The sequence below is a fragment of the Ovis aries genome, chromosome 19, assembly GCF_016772045.2.
Source record: "Ovis aries strain OAR_USU_Benz2616 breed Rambouillet chromosome 19, ARS-UI_Ramb_v3.0, whole genome shotgun sequence".
NCBI lineage: Eukaryota > Metazoa > Chordata > Mammalia > Artiodactyla > Bovidae > Ovis > Ovis aries.
The window spans coordinates 58754583-58773163 of NC_056072.1; the positions used below are offsets into that span (position 1 = coordinate 58754583).

The 18581-nt window shown below is 66.1% G+C and overlaps 1 protein-coding gene across 11 annotated transcripts in view; it reads left to right on the forward strand.

Annotated features, from left to right (window-relative positions):
• Positions 1–18581, forward strand: part of IQSEC1 (IQ motif and Sec7 domain ArfGEF 1) — a 138825-nt gene that overhangs the window by 110527 nt on the left and 9717 nt on the right. For 10 of the 11 annotated variants that reach the window (XM_027957838.3, XM_060402963.1, XM_042236464.2 and 7 more), the window contains exons 3-11: positions 3170–4401; positions 8311–8472; positions 9986–10108; positions 11290–11456; positions 14420–14559; positions 14926–14955; positions 15866–15991; positions 16655–16754; positions 18058–18219. In XM_027957838.3, coding sequence (XP_027813639.1) covers positions 3170–4401; positions 8311–8472; positions 9986–10108; positions 11290–11456; positions 14420–14559; positions 14926–14955; positions 15866–15991; positions 16655–16754; positions 18058–18219 — 2242 coding nt within the window. The remainder of the gene's footprint in view (positions 1–3169; positions 4402–8310; positions 8473–9985; positions 10109–11289; positions 11457–14419; positions 14560–14925; positions 14956–15865; positions 15992–16654; positions 16755–18057; positions 18220–18581) is intronic. The other variant, XM_042236462.2, reaches the window with a different exon arrangement.

Below are 18581 nucleotides of genomic sequence, written 5' to 3' on the forward strand. Positions count from 1 at the left end.
CGGGTAGGGTGCCAAGGCCCCTTGGAGCCAAGTAACCGAGGCCAGGGCCTTCCAGGAGAAGCTGAGAGCAGGTGCAGGGGCCCTAGACGGGCAAGCTTGCCGGAAAAGGCGGCCGGGATGAGGTGGGGCCAGGGCGGTGACAGGGCCACTGGGCGTCCGGCTCCCTGCTGAGCCTCCTGGCAGTCGAGGCGAAACTAGTGACGGTGGGGGGCGGGATTACACGGGAATTCCCAGGCGGAAGCAAGGTGCCTGGTTCCGTGAGGGCTTGGAGCCTGGGCGGCACAGAGCCGCCTTTCAGTGGCAGGAGCCCAGCGCAGTGGCCGCTGGCCCCTGGCCTCCTCGTCTCCTGTGGCTCCCCTTTGCGGGAGGCCCAGCCTCGGGGCTCCTTGTCCTGTCTCATCTCAGAGCCTCTGTTCCCCTAAACAGCGGGCAGCTTCTGGGGCCTGTCTGTAGGCGGGACGCGGGGTCGAGTGAAGGTGACACCTGTTAGGTGAGTGCAGACGGCTTGGGTTCCCCCCCTGCGCCCCAGTCAGCACTCAGACGGGGCCTCGGGGCAGCTCTGACCCAGAAGGGGAACGCCCCAGTGGGCTGAGTGAGTGCGGGCCTGGGTTGGTATATCCCCAGGGGAGGCCAGTAGGAGGGCCAGGGAGCTTAGGAGCAGTGTAGAGCCCAAGCTTGCCCCCTATCGCCACTCCCGCCCCTGCCCCGACCTGGGGGGCTGGCTCAGCCCAAGGCGTCGCTGCTGCATTTGCGAGGCCTAGAGTCAGCAGGACAAGAGGGGCCGTGGATCATGCTCTGGCCTGTGCGGGGGCCCCACCCCCCACCGAGAAGACCCGAGGGACTCAGAACCCAGGTCTCAGGGGGCAGAGGAGAGAGGGCTCCCTGGAGCCCAGGCGTGGGCCTCTGTCGGCCCCGAGCGCTCTCAGAGCTGCGCTTCCAAACCCAGGAAACATGCCGCTCGCAGATGTGGAAGTGAGGTCATCCCTTTGGACTTGGTTCAGTGGCTCCAGGGCAAGAGAAAACACAGACCCGCCCTGGCTGCCTCCAGGCCCAGCCGGGCTGTGAGATGCGGTTTTGATCCTCACCCCTCCCCTCCGCTCCCGACTCCTCTCCTGAGGGGGGCCCCTCTGCCACCCCACCTTTCTATAGGGCTGGCACGTCTGTGTCTGGGGGAGCTGGTGTCCCTCATGGCAACTGGGACCCACACGCACTCCCAGCGAGGCTCCGAGCCCTCCCACCCCCGCCCATACCCTCCCCGCCCGTGCCCCCCCCCCCCCACCGGGGCTCCGGGCAGCCGTCGCCTCCCCTTGGCTGCAGCCTGGTTCCCTCGGCGTCTGCCTGGCTTTGTCCCCTGAGCTGGTGTCCTGTCTGTTCTGCACAGACCCCGCCTCTCGAGGGCAAGGCCATGCCGTCCTCACGGAGGGGACTGGGGCTCTGACCCTGGGGTGTGAACACTTCCTGCCGAGGACTGGGGGCCTTCCCCCCACCCCCATGTCAGGGGCTTGGTGGGCCAGCCCACTCCTCATCCCGAGTCCTCTTTGCTTTCGGAAAGCGGGCTCTGGCCTCACCCCGGAGCGAGGCATGGGGAGCGGCCCTCGGGACCGTCCTCAGGCCTGGGGCCAGCGGGCTCCGGAGGTGCACACACCTCGTGGGAGAGTCCCAACGCCCTGCCTGCCTATGGCGTGGGCCCACTGTCAGCCTCCCGGAGGGCGCCCTGGGATCTGGAGGCCTGCAGGGGTCTCTTCTCTGAGGCTCAGTTTCCCCATCTGTACAGGAGCAGGTGCGGGGGCCCCACAAGCTGTCCACCCTCCCAGGAGTGCAGTGGAGTGTCTTGCGCCTCCTCCGCCCCGTGCTGAGGGTCTGTCTCACCTGTGTCGGTGAGGCCCATGTCCTCTCGCTGGCCCGTGAGGCTGGTCTGATGGGCCCGAGGGGCCGCGGGTCCAGGCTTCTCAGAGTCAGTCTGCAGACAAGGGCCTAGGCCCACAGCCGGCGCTCAGTGCTCAGGGCCGACTCGGGTCTCGTGCTGGTCTCCCGGCCTGCCCCCGCCACAGTCTCCTTGTCTCTCAAGGGGCGGCCTGCAATCTCCTGCAGCAGCTCCAAGTTTCATTCAACTGCACAGCCCCAGTGCAAAGGCTGCTGCAGACAGAGAAGTCTGGGAAACCACCGCCCTTGAAAGGCTCTGAGAAGTCCTGCAGGGAGCGCAGGCTATAACTGCAACTCACCGCTCCTCCGCCTCCCTGGGTCTGGGAGCGTGTGGGCACGGCCCCCGGCGGGTTCCTGGGTCTAGGCGCCCTGTGGGCACGGCCCATGGTGGGTTCCTGGGTCTGGGAGCGTGTGGGCACGGCCCCCGGCGGGTTCCTGGGTCTGGGAGCGTGTGGGCACGGCCCCCGGTGGGTTCCTGGGTCTAGGCGCCCTGTGGGCACGGCCCATGGTGGGTTCCTGGGTCTGGGAGCGTGTGGGCACGGCCCCCGGTGGGTTCCTGGGTCTAGGAGCCCTGTGGGCACGGCCCCCGGTGGGTTCCTGGGTCTAGGCGCCCTGTGGGCACGGCCCATGGTGGGTTCCTGGGTCTGGGAGCGTGTGGGCACGGCCCCCAGCGGGTTCCTGGGTCTAGGCGCCCTGTGGGCACGGCCCCCGGTGGGTTCCTGGGTCTAGGAGCCCTGTGGGCACGGCCCCCGGCGGGTTCCTGGCTCTAGGAGCCCTGTGGGCACGGCCCCCGGCGGGTTCCTGGGTCTAGGCGCTCTGTGGGTACGGCCCCCGGTGGATTCCTGGGTCTGGGAGCGTGTGGGCACGGCCCCTGGCGGGTTCCTGGGTCTAGGAGTCCTGTGGGTACAGCCCCCGGCGGGTTCCTGGGTCTAGGAGTGTGTGGGCATGGCCCCTGGCCGGTTCCTGGGTCTGGTAGCATGTGGGCACAGTCCCCGATGGGTTCCTGGGTCTAATAGCCCTGTGGGTATGGCCCCCAGCGGGTTCCTGGGTCTGGGAGCCCTGTGGGCATGGCCCCCGGCGGGTTCCTGGGTCTAGGAGCCTTGTGGGCACGGCCCCCGGCGGGTTCCTGGGTCTAGGAGTGTGTGGGCATGGCCCCCGGCCAGTTCCTGGGTCTGGGAGTGTGTGGGCACAGTCTGCCCTCCGGACCAGGCCGGGCCATGCTCATGCTCCTCTCCCTCCCCTGCAGGTGGAGATGCTAGAACGGAAGTATGGGGGCCGCCTCGTGACCCGGCATGCGGCCCGCACCATCCAGACGGCCTTCCGCCAGTACCAGATGAACAAGAACTTCGAGCGGCTGCGCAGCTCCATGTCTGAGAAGCGTCTGTCCCGCCGCATCGTGCTGTCCAACATGCGGGTGCAGCTGTCCTTCGAGGGGCCCGAGAAGGCGCACAGCTCCTTCTTCGAGGGCAAGCAGGTCTCGGTGACCGACGGGGACTCCCCGCTGGGCTCCCTGGGGCCGGCCGAGTGCGGGGACCTGGGCCCGCCACCCCCGCCCGCCCTGCAGGCCCCTGCACCCGCCGGTGACTTCGCCGACGCCATCACGGAGCTGGAGGACGCCTTCTCTCGGCAGGTGAAGTCGCTGGCCGAGTCCATCGACGATGCCCTCAACTGCCGCAGCCTGCACGCTGTGGAGGGGGCGCCTGCGCCCGCCGCCGAGCCCTCGTCGGGCCTACACGGTGCGGCCGAGCAGCGCCGGCTGGACGAGATGACCGCCTCGTACAGCGACGTCACCCTGTACATCGATGAGGATGAGCTGTCGCCGCCGCCGCCTGCAGTGCAGGCCGGGTGCCGGCCGTCCAGCGGCGAGTCGGACCTGCGGCTGCGGGCCGGAGCCACCGCCCAGGACTACTGGGCCCTGGCCCACAAGGACGACCAGGGGGACACGGACACCAGCTGCCGGAGCACGCCGTCGCTGGAGCCGCGGGCGCGCGTGGAGCACCTGCCGCTGCTCACCATTGAGCCGCCCAGCGACAGCTCCGCCGACCTCAGCGACCGCTCCGACCGCAGCTCGCTCAAGAGGCAGGGCGCCTACGAGCGCGGCCTGGGCGGGCCGCAGGGCAGCCCCAAGCACGGCCCCCACGGGCCCCCCAGGGGCCTCCCCCGGGAGGAGCCGGAGCCACGGGCCCGGCCGCCGCGGCCCCTGGACGCCCACCTGGCCATCAACGGCTCGGCCAACCGGCAGAGCAGGTCCGAGTCGGACTATTCCGACGGGGACAACGACAGCCTCAACAGCACGTCCAACTCCAACGACACCATCAACTGCAGCTCGGAGTCCTCGTCCCGCGACAGCCTGCGCGAGCAGACGCTCAGCAAGCAGACGTACCACAAGGAGGCCCGCAACAGCTGGGACTCGCCCGCCTTCAGCAACGACGTCATCCGCAAGCGGCACTACCGCATCGGCCTCAACCTCTTCAACAAGTGAGTGCCCCCCGGCGCCGCCTGGCCTGGGGCCTGGGGTGGCGGGCCGCGGGGGCCTGGGAGCAGGGCCGGGTCTGCGTCCACGTGGGCTGGTCAGGGAGGAGGACCCAGGCGGGCCCGACACCCGGCAGGACGTGTGCATTGGGTCTGTGGCGAGGCCGCCGTGGGGGCTCTGGGCAGAGCAGGTCTAGGGCGGGAGACTGGTGTTTAACACAGACTATTCTTAGCGTGGCTGAAAATAGCCCTCCCTTGGAGGGGACGCTGGCAGCTCTGACTGCAAAACCTCGGGCCTCTCCTCTCTGGATATGGTGTCGCTGGACTCCGGCCTGCTGCTGGCTCCTCCGGGGGGCGGGAGGGACGTGGAGGGGATGTGGCCAGCCTGCCCGGTGGCTGCTGACCCACGTCCACTGTGAGCCCCCCGCTTCCTCTTCCAGACGGCGGTGGGGGGACTTGGGGGTTACCCCCTGCCCAGCTGGGCAGGCAGAGAGGCCTGTCCTGAAGGGCGGCTGTGGAGAACCGTGGGATCACACCCAGGCTCCTGGGGGGACGGCCCTGGTCCTCGATCGGCTGAGACCGCACATCCCAGAGCCGTCATGGGCACCCGGGGAGCCCTCGAGACTCTGTCTGCCCCCAGGCCGAGGCTGGAGCACTGCATGAGTGGGGAGGCCGCCCTGCACTCTGTCCCAGGAGCCCGCCCACCTGCTCTGGGCCCCGCCAGTCCCAGGGCGCCTCGGACCCTCCTGGGGGAGGCTGGGGTGACCTGGGGGCCCCCGCGCTCGCCTCATCCCCAGCAGGTGTCGTGTCCTGACCTGGGAGTCCCAGCCGGGCAGACAGGTGGGGTCCAGAAGAGCTGCCTGCCTGGACCAAGCACCTTGGTCTCTGGACTCTTCCTGGCGCTGCCGCGGGCCACGCACAAGCCTCCCCTCACGCATCTGTGTGCGTGACTCTGGTCCTCCCGCTTCCTCTCTGTGTGTCCTCATGGGTGCAACCCCCGCAGCGGCCTTGTCTGTGTGAGTCATGGGGTGTGAGCTGGAGATGAGCCCGTGTGGAAGGAGCTCAGAGAGTCCGGCCCGTGCCTCCCTGCCGTCCCCTTGGCCCCTGCGGACGTCCGCAGGCCACACACACTGTCCTGCTCTGACACTGCCACGCGCTTTGCTGCTGGTGGCCAGACCCAGGGACGTCCAGTGGCTGTTCATTGAAGTGGAGCCTGCAGCTGGGCATGGGGACCCATCTCCCCACATCTGGACGTACTGAGCCTCGTCTCCCTCCCCAGTCCAAGCGAAGAGATAGTATCTCTTGCTTCACTTTGGGTTTGCCTGCCTGCTGCTTAGGTGGAGCATCCGTATGTGTGTCTTTTGGCCATTTTGGTTTTTCCTTCTACAGAATGCCTATTCTTATTTTTTGCCTATCTTTCTGTTATTTCTTTTCGATTTCCTTAGTTCATTTCAGTTTAGTTCAGTTGCTCAGTCATGTCCGACTCTTGGCAGCCCCACGGACTGCAGCATGCCAGGCCTCCCCGTCCATCACCAACTCCCAAAGTTCACTCAAACTCATGTCCATTGAGTCAGTGATGCCATCCAACCCTCTCATCCTCTGTTGTCCCCTTCTCTCCCCTTCAATCTTTCCCAGTATCGGGGTCTTTTCAAATGAGTCAGCTCTTTGCATCAGGTGGCCAAAGAATTGGAATTTCAGCTTCAGCATCAGTCCTTCCAATGAACACCCAGGGCTGATCTCCTTTAGGATGGACTGGTTGGATCTCCTTGCAGTCCAAGGGACTCTTAAGAGTCTTCCCCAACACCACAGTTCAAACGCATCAATTCTTCGGCGCTCAGCTTTCTTCACAGTCCAACTCTCACATCCATACATGACCACTGGAAAAACCATAGCTTTGACTAGACGGACCTTTACTGGCAAAGTAATGTCTCTGCGTTTTGGCATGCTGTCCAGGTTGGTTTGATTTCCAAGTGGCTCTTTGTACGTGGTGGATGCTGACTCTCTGGAATTACAGAAATGTCTTCCTGTCACTGGCTTCCTTTTTGTTAAACTTCTGAAGTGAAATCCACATACCATAAGATCTGTCCTTATAAAGTGTCTAGTTCAGCGGTTTTTAAGTATACATCTTTTAACTTTGTTTATGCTTTGTTGGTTTAACAGAAGTTACTCATTCTCTTTTACATTTTTTCTCATTGAGGTGTAGTTGACCCATGACCCAGCTTCAAGCACACAACGCAGCGGTTCTCTTTGGGGGCTACGTTGTTCTTTTTATGTTTCCTTTTAAGAGACTCCAGCCCAGGTCATCTCATAGGTTTGAAATATTTTCCTCAGGACTGTTGCAGTTTTGTTTTATATCCTTTAGTACGTCTGCCTGACGTTTGGTTTGGAGAATGGTACCTGGTGAGGAGTGTAGCTTTTATTATTCGGTGGAAGTTAGCTGGTTGTTCACAGACAGTTTACTGAATTGTCTGTCCTTTCTCTGTTGACTTTGAAGTTCCTTGTGACTCCTCCGTGAGCGGGGTCTGTGCTGGGATCCCTGCCCCTTCCTTGACAGATATTCATGGAACAGCTCGTGCAGGCCGGCCCTGTGCTGGGGGCCTGGCCGCATCTGTGAACAGGATCAAAGATCCTCGCGAAGCTCCCTCCACGCTCGTGGTCAGGGGCTCTGTTTTTCCCTGTGCCCACATCAGGCTTTTGGTTTTACATGCTTTCTTAGGGCAGAAACCCCTCTTTTGTCCTTTTAAACAGCGGTCTTGGCTCTTGTTGGTAGTTACTCTTCCACACCGATTGTGGAATCAGCTCGTTAAGGCTGTGGAAACCCCTGGAGGATTTTTCCCTGCAGCCCTTGTGACTGGGGGGCCTCAGCCCTTTGCAGGTCGAGGGGCAGAGGTGAGGCCGGGCCACAGGGGGTGTTTTAGTTCAGTTTGCCAGTGACCACAGTCCGTGCAGCTGCCCGGCTGGGCCCACTGCAGGGGCTCAGTGGCCGGTCCCAGGACAGGCCTGCAGGTGCAGAGCGCGCTGTCGAGGGTGCGGCCTCGCCCACAGAGAGGCAGTGTCACCCGTCCCCGCATCAGCACCCGTGGCCAGGCGGGAACGGGGACCCTGGGCCACCCCTTCTGCGCCAGGACCCAGCAGGTCGCACCCTGCCAAACTCGGGTGCAAGGCTGGGGTCGTGTGGCCACCCGGGGTACAGATAGCAGGGTCCCCTCGCAGCCGGAGGCCGGCCCGCACGTAGGAGTCTGCAGGGCCTACCGTCAGCGTGCGGCCACAGGGAGCCCCGGCTCTGACCGCCACGCCCCCAGAGTGCCCCTCAGGGGCTCCGGGCCTGTCCAAGGCTCCTGTTTCCCCGCCCTATTTCTTATGATCACGGGCACCTTCCCGTGAGGTCAGCCAAGCTGGCACCAGGCCCCGAGGTCCGGGCCAAGGGAGTGGCCTGCGGGCTCACTGCCCGGGCCCCAGGGGTCCCCTGGGTCCCGGGGCAAGTGGACACCCAGCCCCTTCCCAGGCCTCCAACCGCAGTGGGAGCTGGCTCTGGGCCTCCGTGTCCTCCGGTGGCGTGGAGGTTTCTCGTAATCCCTCAGGTGCTCACCTGCTGTGCGCCGCATTCCAGGCACCGCCCATGTTAACACACCCATCCTGCAAGGGTGGTCAGGCTCCTGGGCAGCGGGGGGTGGTGTGGGGGCTGAGCCGCCGTGGGGGTCCTCGGGGTGTCGGCCATCCAGCCTGTCCTCGGGCGGCCAGCGCATGCTGGACGGGGCCGCTGTGTATGCCCCTCACTGGCCCAGGCTGGGCACGGGGCCTGGACGGTCCCAGTGCCCCGGGTGGTGGACTCAGGCTGGGACAGGACCAGGTGCCACGGAGGCGGAGGGGGGCGGGGGCAGACACGCCCAGCTGAGCCTGTCTCTCGTCCCCCAGGAAGCCCGAGAAGGGCGTCCAGTACCTCATCGAGCGTGGCTTCGTGCCCGACACGCCGGTGGGGGTGGCCCACTTCCTGCTGCAGCGCAAGGGCCTGAGCCGGCAGATGATCGGCGAGTTCCTGGGCAACCGGCAGAAGCAGTTCAACCGCGATGTGCTCGAGTGAGTGGCCCGCCTCTCCCCTGGACGCACGGGACCCTGGGCTCCTCCAGTGGGGCGGGGGCCCCGCTGTCTGTTCCCCTGGACGCACGGGACCCCGGGCACCTCAAGTGGGCCGGGGGCCCCGCTGTCTGTTCCCCTGGACGCACGGGACCCCGGGCACCTCAAGTGGGCCGGGGGCCCCGCTGTCTGTTCCCCAGACGCACACAGACCCCAGGCACCGCCAGCCCCGTCCAGCAGGGCCGGCCCCAGCCCTGGTCCCGCGGCCTCCGTGCTGCCGTCCTGGGTGCCGCATGGGCAGCCGCTGAGCTCGGGCCCCATCCTCCTCCCTCTCCTGCTGGGAGATGGGCTGATGGCCCACCAGGCTGGCGGCCCCAGACCCTGCAGAAGAAGGGGTTTCTGGCCCCTGGGAACGGCTGGCAGGGATGAGAAGGCTTGCCTGCACATGCCTGCACCCCCGTCCCCCCCAGACTGTCCTGAGAGGAGTGGCTCCATGTCTGGGGCCCATGGCCGCTGGGCGGGCGCTGTTACAGGCCCTGTCCTCACTCCACCCGCAGGGGTGTTAGGGGTCCGTAGCCCCCTCCACAGACTAGGAGCCAGGGCCAGCAGTAGGTGGCTCAGAGCGGGTGCCCTTGGCCAGGACCTGGGGCATGGCTCCAGGCCTGCCTTGGGCACATTGCCCACCCAGGCCCTGCACGAGATGGACGACCTGGCCGGTGCGCCGGGCACAGGGTCACAGCGCACACACAGCTCTGCACCCCGTGACGCGCTGGCACCCTGGAGAGGCAGCTGTGCCCCCTGGGCTGCTCCCTCCACAGCCCCTCCGCTCCAGCCCCTCCAGGAGTGTGGTTGTTGCCCCCTCCCCTTTGAAACCAGGGAGGACCCATCCAAGGAGAGCTGACTAGCTCCTCCATGAGTGGGGCCAAAGACGACCATCCAGCCCAGCCCCTGGCCTGCAGCTAGCCCTTAACCCACCCCCCACCCCAACTCCTCCGAGCTGCTGCTGGTCCGTAGGAAATCCGGGCATTGTTCTCCTTAGATCAGAAAATAGCGGCAGCCTCAGGAAGTAGCAAGACCCCCCCCTCCACCGCCCCCGCCGCCCCCAGGCATCCTCCTGGAATGCTGGTCAGCAGACCTTCCCGTGGGGCCCCATCTGCTCCTTGCTCCAATGGCTGAGTGCTTGGAGCATCGCCCCAGTGGACGAGGTCCCTGGGAGTGGACACCGGGACCTCTGCAGCCCCGCTGGGTGGTCGCTCGAGGGTCCCTGGTGCAGACCCCCCTTCTCTGCTCAGGGGTCCCAGTCAGGCTGGGGCAGGTCCATGGCCAGAGTCCCCTGCCCCCCGAGGCCTCCCCAGCTCTGCCTTCCTTTCGGGTCAGCAGATGGGGATGGCACCACCCCTCTGGACACCCCTCAGGAACCCCTGGGAGAGCCTCCCTCCAGGCCTCCCTGCTCTGAGCCCTTGGCCCCCGGCAGGAGGGGGCAGGGTCGCTGACCGGCCGCGGGCTCTCGTTCCAGCTGCGTGGTGGACGAGATGGACTTCTCCGCCATGGAGCTGGACGAGGCCCTGAGGAAGTTCCAGGCACACATCCGGGTGCAGGGGGAGGCGCAGAAGGTGGAGCGGCTGATCGAGGCCTTCAGGTGCGGGCCAGGCCGGCAGGGAAGGGGCCCCACTCAGAGGCCGGGGCCCCGAGGGCAGAATCCTCCTTCAGGGCAGGGGGCCCCTTCTGGGGGCCAGGCACCATGCGGCCCAGTGCTGGAGCCAGGGCCTCAGACGCTGGCTCCCAAATCCATCAGCGTCGTTGCAGGGCAGACTCTCAGAGACACAGAGAGCCTGGTTCTGACACGCACCGCGTACCGGCTGTGTGACCTTTTGCTGGTTACTTAACCTCTCTGTGCTTCCGTCCCCACCGGCAGAGGGGGATGATGATGCCAGCTACCCTGGCGTGGCGGGGCGGGTAAACCACTCGGGATGTGTGGGTGCGTTTAGCCCAGCGCCTGGCACCCCAGAGAGCCTGTGATCGAGGCCAGCTGTCCCTGCAGCCCTCCTTCACGCTGGGATGGTGTACACTGCTGTGTAGGGGCTCCGGGCCCCACGCTGGGTGTAGGGGGCCCCACGCTGGGTGTGGGAGGCCCAGCCCCCTGGTCTCTGCATGGGTGAGAAGAGACCCCAGACCCTGGGAGGGGAGCAATCAGACACTTCCATCCAGGAGGGCTTCCTGGAGAGGGACGAGAACACTGAAGCCCAGGCTGTCTAAGCTCTGACGGCTGCGGCCTGCGAGCTTAAGTTGCCGAGCTCCTCCTGGTTCCTCTTCTCCATCCCTGCCCCAACCACCCAGCCCTCCACAAGGGCGCCAGTGGAGGGGGCTTTGGGAAGGCGTGGGGGCGTATTGGAGGCCGTGTGTTAGCAAGGCTGCCGCAGCAGCGGGGGGCTGAAACTAGCCGGAGGTGGGCCGCCCTCTGACCTGGAGCCCTAGGCTCCTGTTACCTGAGGGCCCCGGGGCGGGTCCGTCCCCACCTGGGTGGGGCGGAGGGCACACCACGCCTTTAGGGCACAGCCTGCCAGCAGCCAGCACTCCGAGGGGGCCCGGGGGTGTGGTCCTCAGCCCTGAGCAGCCGCCATCCAGCTGGGGGGCAGGGAGTTTGACTCCTGTGGCAAGCAAATGGGCAGACGGTCAGGGCCAGCTCTGCTGGTTGGAGGTCCCCATGTACAGACACAGAGGCTCTGAGACAAGTGACCAGCCTTGGGTGTTGGGACCGCTGGTGGGCGAGGGGCGGGCTGGCCTCCTGCCCCGGCTGAAGTCCCCCCCACCCTGCCCCAGCCAGCGGTACTGCATCTGCAACCCCGGGGTGGTGCGGCAGTTCCGGAACCCCGACACCATCTTCATCCTGGCCTTTGCCATCATCCTGCTCAACACCGACATGTACAGCCCCAACGTCAAGCCCGAGCGCAAGATGAAGCTGGAGGACTTTGTCAAGAACCTCCGCGGTGAGCTGCCCCAGCCTCGCCAGCTCAGGGTGGGGGCGGCCCATCCCGAGGGTGATGTGAGGCCTGGTCTCAGAGCGACCGCAGGGTTTGGGCCCAGGCCGGTTGCAGGGCCAGAGGGCGGAGGGACCGCAGGCCGGGTGCCGGGCGCCCGGGGCCTCCGAGCACTGCCCGTCCCCAGCCTCCGGTCTGGCCTCCATGGCGGCCCCGTGGCCCTGTCGCCCATGGGAAAGCTGGCTGTGAGCTGCGTGCTCCTGGTGACCCTTCGGGGGCTCCAGTTCCTCCTCCCTCAGCCATGGGACTGGGGCCTCTGCTGTGTGTGAAACGAGCCCAGAGGCTCGAGGAAGACGGGGCTGCCGGGACACACCCCTGCCGGCCGGCCACCCTCACGTCCGTGACCTCGTGGTTCGTGCACCTGTGTGCTCCGCCGTCCAGCACGACGGCGAGGGGCGGCTGTGTCCCCGTAATTCCCAGGGTGGGGGCCGAGCACCCCAGAACCAGGAGAGCAAGCTGCCTGGCTGTGTCTTGGGAGCCTGGGCCGTTCCCACCGATGACCTCTTGTCTTCACGCCAGGGACCCCAGGGTTTCTGCCCTGCCTTCCTGAGCTTTGAAGGTTCAGAGGGAGGACACACCCGAGGTCACGAAGCAAGTGAGAGCTGGAGGGGGCAGGAGTTCCAAGGCCAGGCCAGCACTTCCGCACAAAGCACACGCCCGGCTCCTTCGTCTTAGGGGAAGGTGTCCCCACGCCACCACACACACTGGACACAGCTTCTCTCTGGCACCACTCAGCGCCCAGCGGGCCCAGCAGCCAGGTCCAGTAGCCGGCGGCTCTGGAAGTCCCAGGAGAGGCAGGAGAGGGGCCTGGACACCTGACGAGCTGTGTTTTGCTTTTACTGATATTTGTCTCTGTTTGTTTTTAAGTATGAGTGTGTATGCGCAGGCTTACTCTCCCACGCGTGTCAGTCTCGGCTGCGCTGGACTCACTGCTCCGCGCGGGCGCGTTCTAGCTGTGGTGCGCGGGCTGCTTAGCGCGGTGGCCTCTCTCGTGGCGGCTCACGGGCTGCGGGCACGCGGGCTTCCGTGGTGGCGGCTCACGGGCTGCGGGCACGCGGGCTTCCGTGGTGGCGGCTCACGGGCTGCGGGCACGCGGGCTTCCGTGGTGGCGGCTCACGGGCTCTAGAGCGCGGGCTCAGGAGTCGGGCTGCACGGGCTTTGCTGCGCAGCAGCACGTGGGATCTGCCAGAACCAGGGACCGAACCTGTGTCTCCTGCATGAACAGATGGACTCTTAGCCACCGCACCGCCAGGAAAGTCCCTTACATTTATATTTTGGATGGGTCCTATCTTCACGTGGTTTAGAAGCCAGAGAGTCACGTGACCCAGGAGTCACCCTGCTTGGAGTTTACCTGAATGAGTCGGAAACTCCCCTCTGCACAGAAACCCACGATTCACAGTTGCCCAAACCAGGAAGCCCCCCAGCTGCCCTTCAGTAGGTGCAGGAGCCCTGGTCCATCCAGACCGCAGACTGTTACTCAGCGCTGCAAAAAAACGAGCTGCCGCGTCTGGAAAAGACGGAGGACCCTTAGGTGAACATTGCCAAGTGAAGGCAGCGCTTCTGCAAAGCCTGCGCGAGGTCTGACTCCAGCTGCGCCGCGTCCCGCGGGGGCGAGGCTGGGGAAACAGGACTCCGGTGGTGGGCGGGGACGGCAGGGATGCGGAGGGGGCCCAGAGGGTGTTCAGGGTGGGGGACAGTCTCCGTGTGCTGTTGTCACGGTGAACACGAGTCGCTGCACGTTTGTCCAGACCTGGGGATGGACACCGCCACGCGGGAACCCGTGCGTGACCTGTGGCCTCTGGCGACTGGGGCACGTCCGAGTAGGTTTCTCCAGTTGTAGTGAACACACCGCTCTGATGGGGCTGCTGACTGTGGGGGAGCTGGGATGTGCTTTCCGCTTAACTTTGCTGTGAACTGGAATCTGTCCAGAAAGACCCGGGAAGTGCCGAAGGTCCTCCGCAGGGCCCTTCCCAGCCCCAAAGGTCGTGCACCGTCGCTGAGTCCTGCTGTGCCTCCCAGAGCCTACCCTGGAGCCGGTGCAGACATGCGCAGTTGGCCCCCCCCGCCCCCCCCACACTTGGCACCTCGCTCTTGGGTTGAGGCCCAGCCGTAAACCTAAGGGCCTTTGCTGCGTCTGCTCACCTCGATTTTGCGGACACACAGTCCTCCATGCCCAGGTATGCCCACAAGGACCGCGCGACCTGTCCCCCACCAGGCGCAAGGGTTTGTTCCCTCCTCTGCAATCTGGAGGCAGAACCGTGATGCATATCACGTCCCAGGGGCCGGAGCCCTGAAGGCGTGCAGCGCACCTGAGGTGCGGGCATCAGGCAGGGGACAGGCAAGTGCGAACGTCCCCCAGAGGGCTGAGCCTTCCCACTGCTGCACGCCACCCGAGGAGCCTGCGGACCGAGGCCTGGGGCTCGCATCTCTCCTGAGCTGGGCGGGGTCTTTCCGGCACCACTTCCAGGGCCATGTAGCAGAAGAGGCATGAGTGTGTCAGGGCGACCGGGGTTCGAGTCCCAGAAATGAGACAGCAGCCACTCAGAACCACTGAGCTGTCCGAGAGGGAGGAGGCTTGAGCTGCCCTTGTCCCTGTGAGGTCGCCGCGCTCTGGGGGCCCTGTGTCGTGAAGGAGGGCTCCTGGCTCAGAGAGGCTCAGTGTCAGGCTGACAAGGGGCCAGATGAGGACGTGGGCCCGCCCCCCAGCGCTGCGGCCGGGATCGAGCAAGGCAGCGTTTACAGAGCCGCCCGAGCGTGGCTGGAAGGCCCGTCCTCGCGAAGCCGGGGCAGAGCTGGCCCGGAGCTGGAGCTGGGGTTCTGTCATGGGCAGGACCCGTCTGGCAGCTGTGGGCTGGGAGGGACGTGGTTCAGATGTGGTGCCTTGGGGTGAGCCGGCCACTGTCCCCTCGCAGGCGTGGACGACGGGGAGGACATCCCCCGTGAGATGCTCGTCGGGATCTACGAGCGGATCCGGAAGCGGGAGCTGAAGACCAACGAGGACCACGTGTCGCAGGTGCAGAAGGTGGAGAAACTCATCGTGGGCAAGAAGCCGGTAGGTGGTCTGCGCCCACCGCGGGGGGCGGCACCACCCTGGCGCCCAGGAGCCCCCAGCCCCGTGACCCCAGGCCAGCCCCTGATGCCTCTGGAGCCTGGTTCCTCTGGTCAGGACTGGTGAATTACATCACCCTTAGGGCTGTCTAAGCGGCTTCCCTCTGGGTCCCTCGGAAGAGAGCCTGAGGCCTTGTTTTAGCCAGCGGCTGAGACTGTGCACTGGCCCCCTGGTGCCCTGGGCTCCCCTCGAGCCTGCTGGGGGCGCCGGAGAGGTGCCACGGGAGGGGTGTCCCCGGGGTCTCCACCAGGGCCCGGAGCGCGTGTGGGGCGTTAACCTCTTGTCATTTGCTCCTCGTTTCCCCTGTAGATCGGATCCCTGCACCACGGGCTCGGCTGTGTGAGTGCCCCCGCCTCCCCTCTGTGTTCCCCGCGAGCCCCCGGCCCCCAGACCCTCCGCTCCAACTGCCCGGGCACTCTCCGCAGCAATGAGACGTTTGCTTGTCACAGTTCTCCCCGCCTCGGACCTCAGCGGCCCCGCAGGGAGGGCTGTGCTGTCGGGCCCAAAGCAGATGGTCTCCATGCATCTCGTCTGGGCCTGGTCGAGCTTGTCCCCAGGCCCCGAGACCCTGCGCCTGAACCAATGGCCTTGGGGTGGCGTTGAGGCCTCCCACCCTCCCCCTGCCCACCTGGCCCGGGTCTGTCTCCCCAGTCCCTTCTGCTGGCTGCCAGGTCAGGGCCCAGGACCCCTGTCACTCGTGTGACCCAGCCCCCCCGGCCCCACGCCCTGCCGTCCTGTCTCCCGCCCCTGACGGCGTCAGGCTGGGCCCACGTGCCCTCCCATGTCCCTGCGGCTGGCCAAGCTCGGCCCTGGAGAGCCATGTGTGCAGAAGGCGGGGACCACCCCCTTGGGGTGGTGACTGCTGGCTCGGGTCCCCACATGGCCCCCCAGACTCAGATGGCGGGGCTGAGATCCTTCAGGACGGAGGGCCTGGGGTCTGGGGGCTCAGGCTGCACGTGTCGGGCACTTCGGAGGCTCCCCTGGGCCCCACGCCCCGCTCTCAGCACCGGGAGGGCGGTCTCCGTGGGGCAGGGCCTGTGGGCGGGCGGCGGGGCTGAGATCCTTCAGGACGGAGGGCCTGGGGTCTGGGGGCTCAGGCTGCACGTGTCGGGCGCTTCGGAGGCTCCCCTGGGCACCTGCCCCGCGCCCCGCTCTCAGCGCCGGGAGGGCGGTCTCCGTGGGGCAGGGCCCGCGGGCGGCGGCGGGGCGTCCTGGCCGGGGTGCGGGCTGACGCGGCCCCTCCACACAGGTGCTGTCGCTGCCGCACCGCCGCCTTGTCTGCTACTGCCGGCTCTTCGAGGTCCCGGACCCGAACAAGCCCCAGAAGCTTGGCCTGCACCAGCGCGAAATCTTCCTGTTCAACGACCTCCTAGTGGTACGTGGGCCGCGGGCGCAGGGCTGGGTGCGCAGACCCCCGCCTCCTCCAGGATGGAGCATTCGGCCTCCGCAGCTCCTGGCCCGGCCCCTCACCCCCAGGGAGCCTCTTCCTGACACGCCAGCAGAGGCCTCACGGCTTCCCGAGCGGGGGCAGTGACAGTTCAGCCCCAGGACTGGAGGGCTGGACGTGGCAGAGAGGGGCTCCCCAAGAGGACGTTGAACTCTGGCCCCCAAAACAGGCAGCGTGGGTGTGAAGACAGTCCCGCAGCCGCCTTCTTCCCCGGGACCCCGGCCCCTGTCCCCGCCCGATGGAGACCAGCCACTCTGCCCAGGCCCCCGAGCCTGGAGTCCAGACATGCGGCTTCCGGTCCTTTAAGAGCCCCTGACCTTGAGCAAGTCGCTGGGCCTGGTGTCCTCCACTGTCCGACTCATCTGTCAGCATGTTTCGCTGGGCTTGCGTGGGGCCTGTGGGCATGAGTGTCCCTCCTCCTACTGGCCCTTCACTGCCCTGGGAGCCTGCTGGCCTCAGAGCGGTGGGGCAGGGCGGGGCGGGGGTTCCTCACACAGGAGAACACAGCCCTGGGGGCTGCGAGAACCGCGATTGCCTGGGGTGCCCCCGCAGTGCGGGCCTGGTGCTCAGCCTCTACCTGCCTGTCCCCAGGTCACCAAGATCTTCCAGAAGAAGAAGAACTCAGTGACGTACAGCTTTCGGCAGTCCTTCTCTCTGTGCGGCATGCAGGTCCTGCTCTTCGAAAACCAGTGTAAGTGAGCCCCAGGGCCCGGGGTTCACGTTCCCACTGTTAGCAACAGAGGGCCGGTTGCAGGCTCAGAGTGACCTGGGAGCGTTTCATATCATCAGGTGTGGGGCTCGTCATGCCGACTTTCGCCGTTAACTTCTAGCAGGGGATAAGATTTTACATCTAGCGCAGAGTGAGTTTACTTAAATGAGATGTTGGTGGAAAGACATCCAGTAAAGACATCCAGTGGGTTTGACCAGTCGAGTGAGGGTCGTGCCTGAGGGGCCGCCGAGGTTCCCACCAGGGCCCCGGGTCCGCACGCTGGCGGTCGTGTGGCCCAGCTGTTTGACATCTCGGGGCATCGAACTCCCCACCCCCAGGCTGGAAGGCTGCCCTGCCTTGCTTTCCCCCGGGGAGTCTGGTGCCACGTGCTCTGTTCTGTCCAACAGGCCCCCCGGGGAAGGGGTGGCGGTGGCAGGGGCCCCCTGGGAACAGTCTGACCAGAGCAGGTCCTCAGGCAGAGGGTCACCTCAGGCACCCGGGTCTCACACAGGCAGCTCCCGGCCCACTCACGTTAGACTTGGTCTGAACTTTGTCTTCTGTTTTATTGGACTGGTTCTGAGATCGTCACGCGGGGCTCAGCTGTCCTTGGCGTCTCCCGAAAGCCAGGTCTGGGCACGTGAGGCCCGAGTCCCTGCGCGGTGGACGGGCTCCCCAAGCTGCTCTGTCTCCCCGGCCCGCGTCCCAATTTTAGGAACCTGCTTAGGCCTGTAAGCATTGGAGCTCACGGCCCTGAAACAGGTGTGAGCTGTGATGGGATTGTTCTCCGGGCCGAGAACCGTCGCAGGCCGGGCGGTGGGTGCTTGATTCCCACTGACGAGAGAGGGGGCACCCACAGTGTCCCCTGAGGGAGCTGGGCGGGGTAGGCACAGAGGCCAGGCAGGGGACAGCAGGGTCCCCCGAGGTGACTGGACAGGTGAGCGGGGACATGGCCTCCATCTCCTCCCAGACTCAGCACCCAGCCAGCCTCACATCCCAGGCAGAGTGACTGAGGACCCTGATGTTCAGGGTCCAGGCTGCAGGCCCGTCCAGAGGGGAGGACCAGGGCCGGGCCCTGCCTCCACTCAGCCAGATCTGAGCCCGGCTCGAACATAGAGCAGGGCGGTCCCTGGTCGGGAGCCGGGGGGCTGTCTGGTAGTCCCTGCAGCCTGCGCTGTGGGGCCCGTCCTCCCCGTGGAGGGTGCGTCCGGGGAGCCCCATGGACACGCCAGGCCCAAGGGGAGCTGGGGAGCCCGCACACAGGCCCGCGCTCTCGCGTCCCCCGCAGACTACCCCAACGGCATCCGGCTCACGTCCGCCGTCCCGGGGGCCGACATCAAAGTGCTGATCAACTTCAATGCCCCCAACCCTCAAGACCGCAAGAAGTTCACCGACGACCTGCGGGAGTCCATCGCGGAGGTGCAGGAGATGGAGAAACACAGGATAGAGGGTAGGTCGCGGCCGTGGCCAGGGGCGGGCCTGACTCAGGAGCCTCGGCCCCTCTGCTTCCCGCGGCCACGTGCCCGGACAGCGCCCACCCCCCGGCCCCGCCACCCAGACCACAGGAGGAGCATGAAGGGGGGGTGGTGTGGGGTTGGGCAGGGGTCTCCGGGTGAGAGCCTGTCCTGCCCAGGGAACTACATCACGGCCCCGAGGAGGCCGCGGCGTTCCTGGTGCCCCCGCCCCTCCACGTCCGGAGCTCTGGAGCTGAGCTCCCACACTGGAGCGTGGCCGGCATTGATGTCCTCTGGGCCCAAGCACCAGGTGGACTCAGGGCTGAGGCCATCCGCGGCTCCCCTGAAAGCTGGCGAC